At 45.7% G+C, this 21,510-nt stretch overlaps 1 protein-coding gene across 4 annotated transcripts in view; it reads left to right on the top strand.

The window, feature by feature from the left end:
- Positions 1-21,510, top strand: part of Lnk (SH2B adapter-like protein Lnk) — a 155,058-nt gene that overhangs the window by 33,086 nt on the left and 100,462 nt on the right. For all 4 annotated transcript variants that reach the window (XR_011044310.1, XR_011044311.1, XM_068372692.1 and 1 more), the window contains exon 2: positions 1,298-1,399. Coding sequence is in view for 2 of the 4 variants with exons in the window: in XM_068372692.1 (XP_068228793.1) it covers positions 1,298-1,399 (102 nt within the window). In the remaining 2 variants the exon portion in view is untranslated. The remainder of the gene's footprint in view (positions 1-1,297; positions 1,400-21,510) is intronic.

Genomic DNA, 21,510 nt, shown 5'->3' with positions numbered 1-21,510 from the left:
GGGACTAGATAGCTGTTAAGAATAAGCCTAAAATTAAGATAAAATGGTTGGATTCTCCTTTTTTCCCCTCTCTTGGGGTACAGCAGTCGTGGCATCTATGTACTAGAACGGTTGTCAAATACGGTTAAGCTTCATAACTGAGCTACCTTTCTTTATAGACAGAATCAGTTGTGAAGTATCTCTTCCATCCTTCTAGACAAGGGGGAGAATAGAGTGTATGCTAACCTGTTGCCTATAATAGCTTACGTACTGTATATATTCAGATGCCATTTCTCATATTGGAGATATAGGTTTCTCCTGCAATTGAGTATTTTATCAATTAACTCTTAGTATGGGCCTAACCTAATTATTATTATTATTTGCTAAGCTAACCCCAGTTGGAAAAGCAGGATGCTATAAGCCCAAGGTCTCCAACAGGAAAAATAGCTCAGTGAGGAAAGGAAACGGAAATATCGTAGAGAAACTAAAATAGAAGTTTTGAACAATTAAAATGAAATGTTTTAAGAACAGTAACAATATTAGAATAAATCCTTCATATATGAACTATAAAAAATAGAAAAAATAGGAAGAAAAGTAAGATAGAATGGTGTGGCCAAGTTTATCCTCAATTAAGAGAACTATACCCCAAGAGTGGAAGACCATGGTACAGAGCCTATTGCCCTACCGAAGACTAAAGAACAATGGTTTGATTTTGGAGTGTTCTCCTAGAAGAGCTGCTTACCATAGCTAAAGAGTTTCTTCTACCCATACCAAGAAAAAAGTAGCCGCTGAACAACTACAGTGCAGTAGTTAACCTCTTGAACAAAAAATTGTTTGGTAATGTCAGTGTTTTTGGGTGCATGAGGACAGGATAATGTGGGAAGAATAGGCCAGACTATTTGGTGTATGTGTAGGCAAGGGAAAAATGAGCTGTAACCAAAGAGAGGGATCCAATTTAGTACTGTCTGACCATCATTCTTAACCTGTTAAGAATTACCTTTGCTTTTCCACAGAATCAGGTAGATTGACATTTTTGGGGAAGTTTGAACCATCCAGATTTTGGTTCTTGGGGCTTCCCCGGACCACCCGTTAGTAATTCTAACTACAGGACTTCATTAACAATTAATTCAGTGGCCGATCCAGCTTTTGCTGAAGTCATGTTGTACTCCTATTCAAGGACTCATTTGTTAAACTAAGAGGACTTTATTTACTAAGATTTCTATGCTGTATTTTTTAAAGAAAAAATATTAAGATTTGAATTGGTACAAGTAATTTTATTACAGTACTTTATTGATACCAATTAAATTCTTATTTTCAGAGTATGAAGCCACGCACGGGGGTCTTCTGCATATCAATAAATGAAGCCAGGGAGACCACAGATTTAGAGATGCCTGACCTTAGAAACACATTTGTGATGAAAGTAAGTGGGTTTTGTTTATTCTTTAGTCCACATTTCAGTTACCTGTGAGTCAAATTTGTATTGTTGGTAAAGAAGTATAGTACATTTTTTTAGTAGACATAGAAAATGCCCTTTGTTGCAGTAGAGTTAAGGCTTCGGGTTATGACGGTCATGGCCTACAACATATTTTGGATATGACGCACCTCTCAAAGTTATTAGAAAATGTGTTTTGACTAACAATGCTTGTGTCTTTATTATGATGTGTGGAATAGTTCATGCAAGTGTAGCAGAACAATATCTTATTTTAGTGCTTATTTTGGTGGAAGAAGAAAACAAGAGTAATGCCGTGCATGAGCCAAGAAAACAGGAATGCATTACATGAGTGAAGAAAACAGTGTAAACTTCTGTCAAGTTGGTAAGGTGCTCTGGATTGTTGTTTCCTCTTTTTTTCTGGCTGTTTTTCCCTTAATGTTTTGCTTGTCATCAAGCCTCCCAAGTATAAGGCAAACAATGATGGCAGAGCATCAAAGTACTGTAATGGAAAGCCATCATCATGAAAGGGAAATTGGACGTGAAACAAGTAGAAAAAGGAGAAATGCGAGTAGCATTTGCTGCAGACTGAAACATAGTCGTTTGACTGTTGCAGCGATTATTAAGGATCAAGATCATTTCCTTGATCATGGTAAAGGATGTTCTATGAAATTGACAGTGATTTTGAACCAGCAGAATGGTCCTATTATTGAGATTGATAGATTGTTAGTTCCTTGATTGAAAGACCAGCATCAGTGGCGTATGGCAGTGAGCCATACATTAATTACAGAAAAACAAAAAGATTTTTTGAGACATTAAAACAAAGGAAAAAGGGGAAAGGGAGTGAAAGTGAATAGTTTGTAACCAGTAGGGGTTGGTTCTTGCTATTGAAGGAATGTGCAAATTATCATAACATTAAAGTTCAAGGTGAGGCTGCTAAAGGTAATGAGAAAGCAGCAAGTAGGTATCTATGTTTCCTTGGATAATTAAGGAGGGTGCTACCAAGCTGAACAAGTCTTTAATGAGGATGAGTTGGGTTTATTTTGAAAATGTATCTAGAACTGTACATGAATCGCCAAGGAGGACAAGACATCACCATGCCATAAATCTAGCTAGGAGAGATTGACTTTGCTTCTTAGGGGTAATACTGCTGTTAACTGCAATCTGTAGCCCATGCTGGTTTATCTGGCTGAGAATTCAAAGGCACTGAAGGGCATTTCGAAAGGTGAACTACTTGTCAGCTTGAGATCCAGCAAGAAGGCTTGGGGGACCCTCCAACCATTCAAACGCTGGTTTACAAATTTTATTTTGTGCCAGAAGTAGAGTGATACTGTTTATTGCTATGAGAATATGCACTTTTCATCCTTTAATTTGGAGTACATGTATGTTTTTAACGGACCTGGAATGGTCGTTGAATCGTTAACAAGGTAGGTGCTGTAGCTAGCAGGATGTAGATGGGGCAAGTCACTTGCCTCCCCTTCCGTATTGCATCACTTTTGTTTTTGACCGCGACGAGAATGTACATATTCGTTGCTACTCTCCACACCTATTGGATATTTTCTTACTTTTCTTAGGACAGTGTTTCTTTGGTTTGCATTTGAGTGCTTTTTCTCAGTTTAGGGAGCAAATCTAAGGTAACAATGTGGTAAAGTGAATTTTGTTCCTATGAGGATACAAACATTCTGTCCCTCGTATTGTGAAGGGCAAGATTGTATCATGCTCCCATCCTGTAGAGATCATTCACGTTGCCCAACAGGGAGATAATGAACTACTCTAGGAGTGTAACTTGGCTAGGCTATCTTGGTAATTTACTTTTTTTTTTAGGAGTAAATCACTCGATGTGTCCAGAGTATGTGCTCATTTTTTCTTGCCTGATAGTGGTCATGTTTGTCTGCTTGGCATGTCTGACATGCCCCTAAGTATAAACTCTTGAGAGTGTTAATGTCAATGTTTCCCATTTCCAAAGGGAAAATCAGGAGTTTGCTCTTGCTCTTTCTTCTCTGCTAACCTCTCCTTTTCTTTTTTCTTCGTTGTGGAGGAAAATGACGATAGAAAGGGGATAATCGCTTGGGATGGTCCTATTTTTATTCCCCTGTGACTTAGCAATCTGTTTTCTCCATTGGGAGGGTGTGACAGTACCCTCTCATTAACAGGTACCTTTGGGGTCGATCAAGCGGATCTTCAGTACACTATGAAGTACTGTACTGTGCAAGGAAAGGTTGGTCATTACACTCAACTTTACTGTTTTGTGTCGTGATAAAGAAGATTGTTCCTTACTTTTATCATGCTGCTGTGTACAGAACTCACCAATGACGGTAATTTAGGAGTCAAACGATTGAGAGCATGGCGATGGGCTTATGAAGATGTCGATATTGTTCTTCCTAGACACGATAGGGAGCTAATGCATCTTCCGTACATTGTAATTGGTTTGTGTTTGTGAGCCAGGTGGATGCTCAGGATATCAACGAATACTTCTCAATTTGCATAGAAGGTTAGACCGGTATGAATATTTGCTGTTTGCACTGTGAGCAGTTGAATGGTCCTTCCAGGACTGAACAATAACCCCTTAGGCAATTTATTATTAATACTAGCTTAGCTACAACCCTAGTTGGAAAAGCAGGGTGCTATAAGCCCAAGGGCTCCAACAGGGAAAATAGTCTAGTGAGAAATTAAATAAGGAAACATAATAGTCTCCCTAAGTGTACCTTCAAGCAAGAAAAACTAAACCAAGATACTAGAAGACCATGGTACAGAGGCTATGGTACTACCCAAGACTAGAGAACAATGGGCTAATTTTAGAGTGTCCTTGTCCTAGAAGAGCTGCCTACCATAGCTAAAGCGTTTCTTTTACTCTTATCAAGTGGAAAGTAGCCACTGAACTATTAGTGCAGTAGTTTACTCCTTGAGTGAAGAAGAATTTTCTGGTTATCTTAGTGTTGTCAGATGCATGACGAAAGAAGAATGTGTAAAGAATAGGCCAGACTATTCGGTGTATGTATAGGCAAAAGAAAAATTAACTGTAACTAGAAGGGGCTCCAATGTAGTACTATCTGGCCTGTCAAAGGGGGCCAATAGCTCTCTAGCCATATTATCTCAATGGTTGGCTGGTGCCTTGGCTAATTCTCTTGCTACAGAGGGAGAGATGCTCTTGGTATGACTTGTCACACTGCTAGCAGGTGAAGGTCCCTTACAGGATAATTTTCAATATTAATCTTACCCGATGATCATGTAGCTGTCAACTCCGTTGCCCGACAGAAATCTACGGTCGGGATACGCCAGCGATCGCTATCCAGGTGGGGGTGTGCTCAACAGCGCCATCTGTGGTCAGGTACTCAAGTACTTCTTGTCAACAAGAACTCAATTTTTCCTCTGTCGTGCCGCCGGCAAGACCTACTTGGATACGCTGTTGATTTTGGAGTCTTTTGTTCACGATTTGGTGATGTATTTGCTCTAAAGTTTAGCCTTCGCTGTTCAGGAAGCTTTATCCTTAGCTTAGCAAGCTTTTGGAATTAATTTGATTCATTGGTTAACGAACTTTGCTTAATTTTGGAATTCCCCCTTGACTACTTCTAAATTCAAGATGTCTGACCATTCCCAAGTTCCTAAATACAGGCAGTGTAGTGTTAGGACTTGTACTAGGCGTCTTCCGAAGGCCTCTATAGATCCTCACACCGTATGTTCCAATTGTAGGGGTAAATCCTGTCAATTGGAAGATCGATGTGGGGAATGTGCTGGGCTTTCGGAATTCGATTTTAATGAATTCCTCAGATATGCACGTAGGTTAGAGAAGGAGAGAGATAGGAGGAGTTCTTCTCGCTCTGTGGATTTTTCCTCTCCCCATGCCCCTCAACCTTTTCCTTCCCCTGTGGTGGTGACTCCCGAACCTGCTACGAGTGCTCAGCCTGCAATGGCTGATATGTTGCGTGCCATTCAGGCTCTCGGTGATAAGGTGGAGTCGTTGGTTAGTGACCGCAATCAGCTCTTGGCAGATGTCAGAGAGCTGAAAGCGAAGAGTGCAGTGGGAAGTGTTAGTGCTAGTGATGTGCATAGTGTCAGTGTCAGTGTTGCGCATGAGGGTACATCTGTGCGTGCCAGTCGTCCTCCCAGTCCGGGACCTCTTGCAAGCTCCCAAGCCCAGGGGAGAAGCAATGTCGAAGGACCAAAGGGTTCGGCAGGCCTTGATCGGCGCACGGATGTATCCTCAGTGGTTGCGGACGTATCTGTTAAGGATCGTCCCATCCACATACAGACGAATGAGCCCTTACATTCCTCGTCTGTGGAAGAGGTTTCCAGGAGGAAACGGTGGACCAAGGTCTCACGACCGCTCAAACGTAAGGTCCCTTCCGAGCTTGTCCAACGGCCCAGGTGTAGCCACTGGGTCAGTTCGGACTCGCCACAGTCATCTGATGACTGCACACCTCCCAAGAGAGGTAGAGTGGTCCCTCAACAGGCTACTGCTCCGTCTGTTGTTGCTCCTACCACAGTAGACCCTAAGTGGTCCATGCTGCAGACTATGCAGTCTCAGCTTGCGGCATTCATGCAGGAGTATCATGCCGAGAAGGTTAGCACCCCTCCTGTTAGCCTACAACCCGCAGAGGTTGTGCGCTCAGCAGATACTGCGGCTGCCTGCTCCCACACCCCACCTGTAAGAGCTCCTCCCTGCCAGACGCATGTTCTTGCTGCACCATCTGCTAACATGCGTGAGCTGCCGCATCAGGAGTTGCCGGGTTCCAGCACTATGCGGCATTCTCCTCAGCCCATGCAGCATGCTCTGCAGACCTTACAGCATGCTCCGCATACCATGCAGCATGAGCCGCATACCTTACAGCATGCTCTGCATACCATACCGCATGCTCCTCAGCCCACCGCAGACCCTCCCTCACACCAGCCCTCTGCTTTTGTGGTTGCCAGCTCGCAGACAGTCCAGCAGAGGCATGATGTTGGATCCGCAGGTACGCATGCACCCGTTCTGCAGGATTCAGCCGGTCAGCTTGCTGCTCTGCCTTTGCCACTCACAACTCAACTTTCGGATGATGATGTATCGGATGATGAAGCTGCTCATCTGGATGAACCTCACTCTGATGTTGAAGGACACAAGTCTTCGCCACCCTCCTTAGACTTTCGCAAGGTCCTTGCTTTGTTCAGGGACTTGTATCCTGAACATTTTGTGTCTGCAACCCCTCGTTCTCCTCCCTCCGAGTTTGCTCTGGGCATGCAGTCTGCTGCGCCTGCCTTCACCAAGCTTGTTCTCGCCAGATCATCTAGGAGAGCTTTGAGGGTTATGGGGGACTGGTTGCATTCCAAGAAGCAACTGGGAAGGACCTCTTTTGTGTTTCCTCCTCCCAAGCTTGCTTCTAAGTCGAGCGTATGGTATGCCACGGGAGAGGAACCTGGCTTGGGGGTTCCTGCCTCTGCCCAGGCCGACTTCTCAAGTCTGGTTGACTCTCCCCGCAGGTTGGCTATGAGACGTTCGAAGATCTGCTGGTCCTTTTCAGATCTTGATCATCTGTTGAAGGGAGTCTTTCGTGCCTTCGAGATATTCAACTTCCTCGATTGGTGTTTGGGAGCCTTAAGCAGGAAGACTTCCCCTTCAGATAAGGACTCGACCATGCTGATCATGTCTAGCATGGACAAGGCAATTCGGGATGGGTCTGGTGAACTTGCGGCTTCATATGTATCAGGAGTCCTCAAGAAGAGAGAACATCTTTGCTCCTTCTTATCTGCTGGTATCACTCCTTGCCAGAAGTCAGAGTTGTTGTTTGCTCCTCTCTCCAAGTGTCTGTTTCCGGAGGAGTTGATTAAGGGGATGGCTGCCTCACTTATCCAGAAGGATACTCATGATCTGATGGCTTCTTCTGCACGTAAGGCTAAAATCTTACCTTCCGTGCCTAGACCCTTCCGCCCTGCAGCAGTTGATACACCTGCTTCTAGGTTCATCCCGCCCTTTCGTGGCAGAACCTCCAGCAGAGGAGGTACCCGTGCAGACAGTCACCGTGGCAAGTCCAAGAAGGGTTCCAAGTCCGCAAAAGGCAAGTTTTGACTGCCTTCCTCTCCAGACAGCAGTAGGAGCCAGACTCAAGACCTTCTGGCAAGCTTGGGAGAGCAGAGGTGCAGACGCTCAGTCTGTGAAGTGGCTAAGGGAGGGATACAGAATTCCGTTCTGCCGCAATCCCCCTCTAGCTACATCTCCCATCAACCTCTCTCCCAACTACAAGGAGAAGGACAAGAGGCTAGCGTTGCAACAAGAGGTGTCGCTCTTGCTACAAAAGGAAGCAGTGGTCATAGTCCGGGATCATCAATCCCCGGGCTTTTACAACCGTCTCTTCCTGGTAGCCAAGAAGACAGGAGGTTGGAGGCCGGTGCTGGACGTCAGTGCTCTCAATGCTTTTGTCACCAAGCAGACGTTCACGATGGAGACGACGAAGTCGGTCCTAGCAGCGGTCAGGCAGGAGGACTGGATGGTCTCGTTAGACCTGAAAGACGCATACTTTCACGTCCCCATCCATCCAGACTCCCAACCTTTCCTGAGATTCGTCTTTGGAAAGGTTGTGTACCAGTTCCAAGCCCTGTGCTTTGGCCTAAGCACGGCACCTCTTGTGTTTACCAGACTGATGAGGAATATTGCGAAATTCCTTCACTTGGCAGACATCAGAGCCTCCCTCTATTTAGACGACTGGCTTTTAAGAGCTCCCACAAGTCGTCGCTGTCTGGAGAATCTCAGATGGACTATGGATCTGACCAAGGAACTGGGCCTCCTGGTCAATTTAGAGAAGTCCCAGCTCGTCCCATCCCAGACCATTGTCTACCTGGGTATGGAGATTCAGAGTCGAGCTTTTCGGGCTTTTCCGTCGGCCCCAAGGATCAACCAAGCCCTAGAATGCATCCAGAGCATGCTGAGAAGGAACCGATGCTCAGTCAGGCAGTGGATGAGTCTAACAGGGACACTTTCATCGCTGGCCCTGTTCATCGAGTTAGGGAGACTCCACCTCCGCCCCCTTCAGTATCATCTAGCTGCTCACTGGATAAAGGACATGACGCTAGAGACGGTCTCAGTTCCTGTTTCCGAAGAGATGAGGTCTACTCTAACGTGGTGGAAGAACAGCATTCTTCTCAAGGAAGGTCTACCTTTGGCTGTTCAGACCCCCGACCACCGTCTCTTCTCGGACGCATCAGACACGGGCTGGGGTGCGACATTGGACGGACAGGAATGCTCGGGAACATGGAATCAAGAGCAAAGGACACTTCACATCAATTGCAAGGAGTTGTTGGCGGTTCATCTGGCCTTGATAAACTTCAAGTCCCTCCAGCTAAACAAGGTGGTGGAGGTGAACTCCGACAACACCACAGCCTTGGCTTACATCTCCAAGCAGGGAGGGACTCATTCGAGGAAGTTGTTCGAGATCGCAAGGGACCTCCTCATCTGGTCAAAAGATCGAAAGCTCACGCTGGTAACGAGGTTCATTCAGGGCGATATGAATGTCATGGCAGATAGCCTCAGCCGGAAGGGTCAAGTCATCCCCACAGAGTGGACCCTTCACAAGAATGTTTGCAGCAGCCTTTGGGCCCTGTGGGGTCAGCCAACCATAGATCTGTTCGCTACCTCGATGACCAAGAGGCTCCCGTTGTATTGTTCTCCGATTCCAGACCCAGCAGCAGTTCACGTGGATGCTTTTCTGCTGGATTGGTCCCATCTCGACCTGTATGCATTCCCGCCGTTCAAGATTGTCAACAGGGTACTTCAAAAGTTCGCCTCTCACAAAGGGACAGGGCTGACGTTGGTTGCTCCCCTCTGGCCCGCGAGAGAATGGTTCACAGAGGTACTGCAATGGCTGGTCGACGTTCCCAGGACTCTTCCTCTAAGAGTGGACCTTCTACGTCAACCTCACGTAAAGAAGGTACACCCAAACCTCCACACTCTTCGTCTGACTGCCTTCAGACTATCGAAAGACTCTCAAGAGCTAGAGGCTTTTCGAAGGAGGCAGCCAGAGCGATTGCCAGAGCAAGGAGGACATCCACTCTCAGAGTCTATCAGTCTAAATGGGAAGTCTTCCGAAGCTGGTGCAAGGCCAATGCAGTTTCCTCAACCAGTACCACTGTAACCCAGATTGCTGACTTCCTGTTACATCTAAGGAACGTAAGATCCCTTTCAGCTCCTACGATCAAGGGTTACAGAAGTATGTTGGCAGCGGTTTTCCGCCACAGAGGCTTGGATCTTTCCACCAACAAAGATCTACAGGACCTCCTTAGGTCTTTTGAGACCTCAAAGGAACGTCGGTTGTCCACTCCAGGCTGGAATCTAGACGTGGTCCTAAGGTTCCTTATGTCATCAAGATTTGAACCTCTCCAATCAGCCTCTTTTAAGGACCTCACATTAAAAACTCTTTTCCTCGTGTGCTTGGCAACAGCTAAAAGAGTAAGTGAGATCCACGCCTTCAGCAGGAACATAGGTTTCACATCTGAAATGGCTACATGTTCCTTGCAGCTCGGTTTTTTGGCTAAAAACGAGCTTTCTTCACGTCCTTGGCCTAAGTCGTTCGAGATCCCAAGCCTGTCCAACTTGGTGGGGAACGAACTGGAGAGAGTACTTTGCCCAGTTAGAGCTCTTAGGTACTATCTAAGAAGGTCAAAACCTTTACAAGGACAATCAGAAGCCTTATGGTGTGCTATCAAGAAGCCTTCTCTACCAATGTCTAAGAACGCAGTTTCTTACTACATCAGGCTTCTGATTAGAGAAGCACATTCACATCTGAAGGAAGAAGACCTTGCTTTGCTGAAGGTAAGGACACATGAAGTGAGAGCTGTGGCTACTTCAGTGGCCTTCAAACAGAACCGTTCTCTGCAGAGTGTTATGGATGCAACCTATTGGAGAAGCAAGTCAGTGTTCGCATCATTCTATCTCAAAGATGTCCAGTCTCTTTACGAGAACTGCTACACCCTGGGACCATTCGTAGCAGCGAGTGCAGTAGTAGGTGAGGGCTCAGCCACTACATTCCCATAATCCCATAACCTTTTTAACCTTTCTCTTGAATACTTTTTATTGTTGTTTTTGGGTTGTACGGTCGGCTAAGAAGCCTTCCGCATCCTTGTTGATTTGGCGGGTGGTCAATTCTTTCTTGAGAAGCGCCTAGGTTAGAGGTTGTGATGAGGTCCTTTAGTATGGGTTGCAGCCCTTTATACTTCAGCACCTAAGAGTCGTTCAGCATCCTAAGAGGACCGCTACGCTCAGTAAGGAAGACGTACTTAATAAAGGCAGAGTAATGGTTCAAGTCGACTTCCTTACCAGGTACTTATTTATTTTATGTTATTTTGAATAACTAATAAAATGAAATACGGGATACTTAGCTTCTTTGTTAACATGTATGCTGGTCTCCACCCACCACCCTGGGTGTGAATCAGCTACATGATCATCGGGTAAGATTAATATTGAAAAATGTTATTTTCATTAGTAAAATAAATTTTTGAATATACTTACCCGATGATCATGAATTAAAGAACCCGCCCTTCCTCCCCATAGAGAACCAGTGGACCGAGGAGAAAATTGAGTTCTTGTTGACAAGAAGTACTTGAGTACCTGACCACAGATGGCGCTGTTGAGCACACCCCCACCTGGATAGCGATCGCTGGCGTATCCCGACCGTAGATTTCTGTCGGGCAACGGAGTTGACAGCTACATGATCATCGGGTAAGTATATTCAAAAATTTATTTTACTAATGAAAATAACATGTTATCATCATTGGAAAATCATGTTCCTGCGATTATATCTCCTGGGTTCCTAGTTCTAATGGACATGCTTATGACTGTCAAATAGCAGAGGATCTTGGGAGCTATGAATAAGCGTAAAGGAAGGAGCTAAGAATTTATATAATTTGGTAAATGATAAGAGTCTGGTAGTCTCTCAAGGTAGAACCTAAATCTTAGATATTTGGGAACTTTCCCACTCATTGGCAAAAAAATTCCTTAAGGAGGACTGCATCTTGTGGAACTTGTCGAACTTGTTAAACTCATTAGACTGAAACACTCAGAATAAGGAATATCAGTCTCCCTCATCTCTATATACCGGAAGTATATATCTTGCCCTACTATTCCATCCAAGCCAGGTTCACCCAACTCTAATCTGTCACCTTTTTGACCAGAGAGAGGATTAGAGGAAATGAAATGTCCCCTTTTTTAAGGTAAATTTAGAACATGCATGGATAACTGTTCATCAACTGAGGGCCACATATTACTGTATCCCTGGGATGCATGGTAATAAACATATTCAAGAAATATTACTTGCCAAATATATACTGATATTTTTAAATATTTAACTTAGCCGGTGAATATATAATAGCTGCTACTCAGCGGCTCGACAGAAAACACACTCAAAAACTCGCGAGCGATCGCTATGAAGGTTGCGGGTGTGACCACCAGCGCCAACTATCGGCCAGATACCACTCTTGCATGTAAACAAACCCTTCAATTCTTCTCTGTCGACCTTGACGACAAGACGTATCATTACTCGCTGTAGAACCTGGAGTTTTCTCAACATATTTGGTGAAGTACTTCATTTTGGTTTGAGCTTTCGCTGTGCAGGTGTTTTATCTTCAACTTAAATCTTGAACTCGTTTTTGGATAGATTTAATTTTTGATGACTTTGGATTGTTTTTTTTTTGGACTTTCCTTGACTTTTAAATGGCCGACCCTTCCCTTAGTACGGAAGTGTGTTTAGGCTTTTAGCAATTATCTTATCACGTTATAAATTAATTATAGATTTTCCTCTATATATTTTATATCTCACCCGCCTTTATTAGGCCTCTTCGATTAGCTTTCCATTTATAATAAACATCAAGATAAATTTTAATGATTTGTTTATATGCGACCTTTCCTGAGAGTAGGCGGTCCTAACTTGGAAACCGAAGTTAAACAACGTTGAGCCCTTTCAATTGTAAATAACTTTTACAGAGCTAATGATTTAAAACTTATTAAATGAATATTTTTTAGTAGATATTTTATGAAAGATTTTCTTTGAATAGTCTTCGTACTGTTTCAAAGATGAACTAACGTTTAGTTTATTTATACTACGCAGTTTGCGCTCTATCGTTGCGATAGAGAGAGAGAGTATCACGGTTTCACTTTGCAGAAAGAGTAAATCGATTCTGACGTTTTGTTCATTCTTCTTTCAAAGCTTAAATGTTTTAAATTCTATTTTAAAGGAACTTTTTAATTGAAAAACCTTTCAGTTTTTTCCTTTGGTCAAATAACCTGTTTTTTGACGAAGCGTATGTGGGCTCTTCTCTTCGGTGCGAAATCAAGAGAGAGAGAGAGAGAGAGAGAGATAGAGACGGAGAGAGAGAGAGGAGAGAGAACGTTCCGATCTTTATTCTCGTCACAAGCGAGTAACGTTGTTCTCGAGTTACTCTCGTCCCTAGTCTCTGTACGGGGAGAAAGGATAAAACGTTTTTAGTTTTTATTCTCGTCCCAAGGCACTGTACGGTGAGAGATTGAAAACGTAGTTTTGAATGAACTAGTGTTTAGTCTCTTTCCCAGCCACTGATCTTTTTATCTTAAAATATGTTTACTGTTTTTTGCTTGTATTAATGTGCTTACATTATACGACTGATTTCGCAATTACAACCTTATGATGAGGGTAGAATTGCGTGCTTCAGGTAGAAATCAGTTTTATTCATACCTAATGTGAATTGTTAAAAAATTCGATTTCAGTGAAAGAAGTGCAAAACAGAAAATCGTAGTGATAAAGTGATATTGCGCAAAGTGTTATCAGTGTTGCGACCGAGGGTTCGTCTGTTCGTGCCTGTCGTTCGCCTAGTCCGGGACCTCTTGCAAGCTCCCAAGCCCAGGGGAGAAGTAATGTCGTACGACTTATGGGTTCGAGAGGCCTTGATCAGCGAACAGACGTTCCCTCTATGGTATCAGGCGTATCTCACCAAGATCACCCCTACCATAAGGCGAGAGAGACGATTTTCTCCTCATCATCCGAAGGCTTTTCGCATAAGAAACCGTGGAACAAAGTTTCGAGGCCCTTTAAGCGAAAGTCAGTCCTTTCAGGACAGGTCCAGCGTCCTGGTTTTAACTATTAGGACAGCTCTGACCCTATGCAGTCATCGGAAGACTGCTCGCCGCCTAAACAAAAGCGTAACACAGGCTCCGAGAGTCTTTTTGTAGGCAAGGTTTTGCAGTCACAGACGTTACCCTCGTCTCTTACCGCAACCATTCCTGTTGATCCTAAATGGGTTGTACGGCAAGACATACAGAATAAGCTTGCCTCCCTTATGGAAGACTATTCTGCCGATAAGTCCGTTGAGCCTAGCCGTTTATCTCATCGAGATCCTGGCCTTCAGCCACCCAAACGTTCCTTTGTGCGTCCTGTTGACGTTGGCGTAGCCAAGTCACGTCAGTCAGGTTGTTTAGAACCACACTCGATGCGGTCTCGTGTGGATTTTCAGCCGGATTTGGACGTTAGGCCACTTGCTGATGATCCTGTTGACGTTCAGGACGTTCGCCAACCATCGGAGTTGACTTGTTTTGACGCTGAGCGTCAACCTCCGCATTCTAGAGTTGTTTTGACTGCTCAGACTAGGTGGTCAAAGCAGTCTCGAGTGGACGCTGTGCGTCCTCACGCCCCTTTTGTTGTTGACAGTTCACAGACTGTCAAGTAGTTACATGACGTTGCGTCCTGGTCCGCTACTAATGCACCAGTGCGTGTGGCCTCTGCTTGTAAAGCATTGCCACCACGGTAGGTCTCTCCCTTGCTTGAGACTCGGCTATTGTCGGACAAGGTTCCTTCAGATGAGGAAGTTGCTGTTCCCCCTCCTACTGATATTCCCTTGAGGACTCTGTCAGACGGAGAGGAGCCTAAAGCTGCTTAGCCCTCTATGGACTTTAAATAAATCATACTGATTTTTAAGGATCTTTGTCCGGATCTTTTTGTAACTGCTGCTCCTCGTTCGCCTAAGCGTCAGAGTTTACACTAGGCCTAGCTACTTCGAAGCCGTTGTTTTATAAGCTAGTGCTCTCTCGTTCTTCTAAGAGAGCTTTACGTTTGCTAGGCGACTGGTTTATCACCAGGAGGAGTTTGGGGGAGACAGCCTTTGCTTTCCCTACTTTTAAGCTGGCTTATAGAGCGAGAGTCTGATATGACACGAGAGAAGTTCTCGGCTTGGGAGTTCCTGCCTCTGCCCAGATAGACTTCTCAAACCTCATAGACTCTCCCTGGCGCCTGGCCATGAGACGCTCCAAGATTTTATGGTCGACTTCAGAGCTATTTTCGAGCGTTTGAAGTTTTGCTGTACAATTATGTCATGCATAAACAAGGCTTTCAGGGATGGCTCCAATAATCTGACAGCCACGTTCTCTGCAGGAACAAGTCCCTCAGGGATGGCTCCAATGATCTGGCAGCCATGTTCACTGCAGGAGTACGTAAGAGGCAAGTGCGCTCAATGTGTTCATTGTCAAGACAAACTTCACGATGAAGTCTACCAGGCTGTCTTGACAGCATTTATGGAAGGCGACTGGATGGTCTCTCTCGACCTTCAAGAGGCATACTTCCACATTCCCATACACCCGGATTCCCAACCGTTTCTGAGGTTTGTTTACAGGAATGTGGGGTACCAGTTTCGAGCCCTGTGCTTTGGCCTCAGTCCTGCTCCTCTCGTGTTTACGAGGCTCATGAGGAATGTGGCAAAATCCCTCCATCTATCGGGGATCCGAGCCTCCCTGTACTTGGACGACTGGCTTCTCAGAGCATCGTCCAGTCTTCGCTGTCTGCAGGATCTACATTGGACGTTGAGTCTAGCCAGGGAGTTGGGATTTTTGGTCAACCTAAAAGTCCCAACTGATCCCATCCCAGATTATTCTATATTTGGGGATGGAGATTCGCAGTCCAGTTTTTTTTTTTCGGGCTTTTCCGTCTGCCACCGAATAGAACAAGCCCTGCTCGAAGTCCAACTAATGCTGAAAAGAAAACGTTGTTCAGTCAGGAGTTGGAACAGTCTCGTAGGGACTCTCTCATCCCTGGAGCAGTTTGTCTCACTAGGGAGACTACACCTGCCTCTCCGGTTCCATCTAGCCTCTCACTGGAACTAGGACAAGACGTTAGAGACGGTATCATTCCCAGTCTCCGAACCAGTAAAGGCATGCCTGAAATGGTGGGACAGCAATATCAGTCTGAGAGAGGGACTTTCCCTAGCAGTCAAGAACCCAAACCACGTGTTGTTCTCAGACGCGTCGGATTTGGGTTAGGGTGCGACCCTGGACGGTCGGGAATGCTCGGGTCTGTGGACTTCAAGTCAGAAGAGCATGCACATCAACGGCAAGGAGCTATTAGCAGTCCACTTGGCCTTGATGATATTCGAAAGCTTCTTCGAAACTAAGTGGTAGAGGTCAACTCAGACAACACCACAACTTTGGCATACATCTCCAAGCAAGGAGGCACGCACTCCTTCATGCTGCTCGAGATCGCAAGGGACCTTCTCTTATGGTCAAGAAATCGAGGCATCTCCCTGTTGACGAGATTCATCCAGGGGGACTTGAACGTCTTGGCAGACTGTCTCAGTCGGAGGGGTCAGGTGATACCCACGGAATGGACCCTCCACAAGGACTTGGGCAAGAGTCTTTGGGCTACTTGGAGTCAACCCACCATAGACCTCTTTGCCTCCTCGTTGACCAAAAGGTTACCAATCTATTGCTCTCCAGTCCTAGATACAGAAGCAATCCACATAGACGCGTTTCTACTGGATTGGTCTTTTCTGGACTTATATGCATTCCCACCATTCAAGATAGTCAACAAGGTACTGCAGAAGTTCGCCTCTCACGAAGGGACAAGGTTGACGTTGGTTGCTACCCACTGGCCCGCGAGAGAGTGGTTCACCGAGGTACTTCAATGGCTGGTAGACTTTCCAAGAAGTCTTCCTCTAAGGGTAGATCTGTTACGTCAGCCCCTTGTAAAGAATGTCCATCAAAGCCTCCCAGCTCTTCGTCTGACTTCCTTCAGACTATCGAAAGACTCTCAAGAGCTCGAGGCTTTTCGAAGGAGGCAGCCAGTGCGATTGCAAGAGCGAGGAGAGCTTCTACCATTAGAGTATACCAGTCGAAGTGGAAAGTCTTTTGAGACTGGTGCAAGTCAGCATCTGTGTCCTCGTCCAGTACCTCTGTAGCCCAAATCGCAGATTTTCTTTTACATCTGAGAAAGGTTCGCTCCCTTTCAGCTCCCATGATTAAGGGCTACAGGAGCATGTTGGCTTCGGTCTTTCGATATAGAGGCTTAGATCTTTCCAACAATAAAGATCTCCAAGATCTCCTTAAGTCTTTCGAGACCTCTAAGGAACGTCGTTTGGCAACTCCTGGATGGAACTTAGACGTGGTCATAAGGTTCCTCATGTCAGACAGGTTTGAGCCATTCCATTCAGCCTCCCTGAAGGATCTCACCCTCAAGACACTTTTCCTAGTCTGCTTGGCTTCGGCTAAAAGGGTCAGTGAACTTCATGCCTTCAGTAAGAACATCGGTTTTTTTCTACAGAAAAAAACCACTTGTTCACTTCAACTTGGTTTCCTGGCCAAAAAATGAACTGCCTTCTCGTCCTTGGCCTAAATCTTTTGATATTCCTTGCTTATCAGAGATCGTAGGCAACGAACTGGAAAGAGTATTATGTCCTGTTAGAGCTCTTAAGTTCTATTTAACTCGTACTAAGTCATTACGAGGTAAATCTGAGGCATTATGGTGCTCAGTTAAGTAACCATCATTGCCTATGTCAAAGAATGCTTTATCATATTTTATCAGATTTTTTAATACGAGAAGCTCGTTCTCACTTGAATGAGAAAGACCGATGTTTGCTTAAGGTTAAGACGCACGAAGGTAGAGCTATACAACCTCCGTGGCCTTCAAGCAAAATAAATCTCTGCAAAGTATTATGGTCGCGACTCTTTGGAGAAGCAAGTCAGTGTTCGCGTCATTTTACTTAAAAGATGTCCAGACTCTTTACGAGGACTGCTACACACTGGGTCCATTCGTTGCAGCGAGTGCAGTAGTGGGTGAGGGTTCTACCACTACATTACCCTAATTCCAATATCCTTTTTAATCTGTGTCTTGAAATGTTTTTTTTAATATTGTTTTTTGGGATGTACGGAAGGCTAAGAAGCCTTTCGCATCCTTGTTGATTTGGCGGGTGGTCAAAGTCATTTCTTGAGAGCGCCCAGATTAGGGGTTTGATGAGGTCCTGTTAGTATGGGTTGCAACCCTTTATACTTCAGCTCCTGGGAGTCTTTCAGCATCCTAAGAGGATCGCTGGGCTTCGTGAGGAAGACAGACTTACAAGGCAGAGTAATCGTCTAAGTCAACTTCCTTACCAGGTACCTATATATTTTGGTTTTGTTATATTGATAACTGTCAAAAACTCTTAGCTTATACGCTGTAAACTTAATTAACTCTGGTCTTTACCCACCGCCTTGGGTGTGAATCAGCTATTATATATTCACCGGCTAAGTTAAATATTTAAAAATGATATTTTAATTATAAAATAAATTTTTGAATATACTTACCCGGTGAATATATAAATTAAAGGCCCTCCCTTCCTCCCCATTAGAGACGCAGCGGGACGAGAAGAATTGAAGGGTTTGTTTACATGCAAGAGTGGTATCTGGCCGATAGTTGGCGCTGGTGGTCACACCCGCAACCTTCATAGCGATCGCTCGCGAGTTTTTGAGTGTGTTTTCTGTCGAGCCGCTGAGTAGCAGCTATTATATATTCACCGGGTAAGTATATTCAAAAATTTATTTTATAATTAAAATATCATTTTTAAATATTTAACTTAGCCGGTGAATATATAGCTGCAACTCTGTTGCTTGACAGACAAACTGTACAGAAAAAACTCGCCAGCGATCGCTATACAAGTTGCGGGTGTGCCCAACAGCGCCATCTGTCGACCAGATACCAAGCTCAATGTAAACAAAGACTCAATTTTCTCTCTGTCGACGTGTCGACAAGACGTACTCTACTCGCTGTTGCTAAACTGGAGTTTTTCACATCTATTTGGTGAAGTACTATATTCTGGTTTTGAGCTTTCGCTGTGCAGGGTTTTTCTTCAAACAAATCCTTGAACTCTTTTTTTGTATCGGATTCTTTGTTGATGACTTAGATCGTTTTTTGGAATTTTCCCTTGACCAATTCAAAATGGCTGACCCTTCACAAGTTCCCAAATTTAGAAAATGCAATGCTAGGGACTGTTCTAGGCGTCTTCCGAAGGCTTCTATCGACCCTCACACTGTTTGTTCCAATTGTACGGGTAAAACCTGTCAATTGGAAGATCGGTGTGAGGAGTGCGTAGGCCTTTCGGAATTCGATTTTATCGAATTCGAAAAGTACACACGCAGGCTAGAGAGAGATAGAATTAGGAGAAGTTCTTCTAGGTCTATTGATGTTTCCTCTCCTCATGCCCCACAACCTATTCCTTCCCCTGTAGTGGTTGTTCCTAACCCCCCTCCTAGCACTCAGGAACCTTCGATGGCTGACATGATGCGTGCCATCCATGCCCTGGGGGAGAGAGTTGAGTCCCTTGCAAGTGACCGCAATCAGCTCATGGCGGATGTTAAGGAGCTTAAGTGCCAAAGTGCAGTGGGAAGTGCCAAAGTGCCAAGTGATAGTGTTGTGAACAGTGTTGCGCTTGAGGGTTCGTCTGTTCGTGCCTGTCGTCCTCCTAGTCCGGGACCTCTTGCAAGCTCCCAAGTCCAGGGGAGAAGCAATGTCGCACGACGCATGGGTTCGAGAGGCTTTAATCAGCGAACAGACGTTCCCTCCATGGTATCGGGCGTATCTCCCCAAGATCGCCCCTACCTACGTAAGACGAGAGAGCCCATTTATTCCTCGTCGTCTGAAGGTGTTTCTCGTAAGAAACTTTGGACCAAGGTCTCATGACCTTTAAAACGTAAATCGGTCCCTTCAGGACAAGTCCAACGTCCCGGCTGTAGCCACTGGGTCAGTTCGGACTCGTTGCCATCTTCTGATGACTGCTCACCGCCTAAGAGAGGCAAAGCGGTACCGCTTCAGGCACTAACACCGTCTGTTGCCGCACCTGATCCTGTAGACCCTAAATGGGCTTTGCTGCAAGACATGCAGTCCAAGCTTACGTCTTTGATGCAGGACTTTCATGCGGAGAAGGTTGCTGCCGTACCAGCAGCGAGTGCAGTACCTAGCCTACAACCTTCCAAGCGATCGGTTGTGCGTCCTGTTGACGCTGAGGTAACCTTCTCACGTACACCAGTTGAGGAGGTTCCTCCACCGATGCGATCCAGTGTGGGTTGCCAGCCGCATGTTGACGTTAAGCGACGCACGGAGGTGGTTGTTGACGTTCTGGATGTTCAACCACCATCAGAGGTGACTTGTTTTGACGCGGTGCGTCAACCTCCGCAACCCAGTGTGGTTTCCACTGCGCAACCCAGTCGGTCTAGACAGTCTCGGGTAGACGCTGTGCGTCCTCGCGCTACCATGGTTGTTGACAGTTCACAGACTGTGCAGCAGTTCCATGACATTGTGTCCGGCTCCGTCACGCATGCACCAGTGCGACCGGACACACCGAACCAGACGTTACCCACTCCGTTGCCGTTTCCGCATCAGTTTTCGGATGAGGAACTTTCTGATGATGATGTTGCTGCACATCAAGATGATCAACAATCGGAACTGGATGAGCCTAAGTCAACGCAACCCTCTTTGGACTTTAGAAAAGTTTTGGCTATTTTCAAAGAGTTGTTTCCTGACCAGTTTGTTTCTGTGGCTCCTCGTTCTCCGCCTTCAGAGTTTGTTTTAGGCATGCCTTCTGCCGCACCTGCCTTTACTAGACTCGTCCTAGCACGCTCGTCCAAGAGAGCTTTGCGGCTAATAGGAGACTGGTTAGAGTCCAAGAAGAGTTTAGGGAAAACAGCATTTGCTTTTCCCCCTGCTAAACTCTCTTCTAGATCGAGCGTCTGGTATGCCACGGGAGAAGATCTCGGCTTGGGAGTTCCTGCCTCTGCCCAGGGCGACTTCTCAAGTCTTGTAGACTCTCCCCGCCGCCTTGCCATGAGACGCTCAAAGATTTGTTGGTCATCATCGGACCTGGACCACCTTATGAAAGGAACCTTTAGGGCTTTTGAAGTCTTTAACTTCTTAGACTGGTGCCTAGGAGCCCTGAGCAGGAAGATCTCTTCGACAGATAAAGAGACTTCTTTGCTCATTATGTTCTGCATGGACAAGGCCGTCCGTGATGGGTCCAATGAGCTTGCTGCCTCATTTGCGTCCGGAGTCCTGAAAAAGCGAGAGTCTCTCTGCTCGTTCCTGTCTGCTGGAGTTACACCATTCCAGAGATCTGAGCTTCTCTTTGCTCCACTTTCCAAGAGCCTATTTCCAGAAGTCCTGATAAAGGAAATAGCTGCTTCGTTAGTGCAGAAGGACACTCACGATCTTGTTGCGTCCTCAGCTCGCAAAGCTCCCCCTTTGCCTACATTGTCGGCTAGACCGAGGATTGACACTCCAGCGTCTCGCTTTATTCCGCCCTTTCGTGGCAGAGCCTCCAGCAGAGGAGGTGCTCGTGCCGAAGGAAAGCGAGGGAAGAGGAAAGGATCCAAGTCCTCTAAGGGCAGAGTCTGACTGCCCGCAACTTCAGACAGCAGTGGGAGCCAGACTCAAGAACTTCTGGCAAGCCTGGGAGAGGAGAGGCGCAGATTCACAATCTGTGAAGTTGCTCAGAGAGGGGTACAAAATCCCTTTTGTACGCAAACCCCCTCTATCAACGTCTCCCATCGATCTCTCTCTCAGATACAGAGAGGAAGAAAAGAGAACAGCCCTGAAACTGGAAGTGCCTCTTTTGCTAGAGAAGGGAGCGGTGGTCAAAGTCTCGGATCTTCAATCACCGGGATTCTACAACCGCCTCTTCCTGGTTTCAAAGAAGACAGGAGGGTGGAGACCGGTGCTAGACGTCAGTGCTCTGAATGTCTTTTTCACAAAGACGAAGTTCTCCATGGAGACCACAAAGTCAGTCTTAGCAGCGGTCAGAAGGGAAGACTGGATGGTCTCCCTAGACCTAAGGGACGCCTACTTCCACGTCCCCATTGACTCAGACTCCCAACCTTTTCTGAG

The sequence above is a fragment of the Palaemon carinicauda genome, chromosome 4, assembly GCF_036898095.1.
Source record: "Palaemon carinicauda isolate YSFRI2023 chromosome 4, ASM3689809v2, whole genome shotgun sequence".
Classification (NCBI taxonomy): domain Eukaryota; kingdom Metazoa; phylum Arthropoda; class Malacostraca; order Decapoda; family Palaemonidae; genus Palaemon; species Palaemon carinicauda.
Note: the sequence above shows the minus strand (reverse complement) of the source record. Positions and strands in the feature narration are given on the sequence as shown.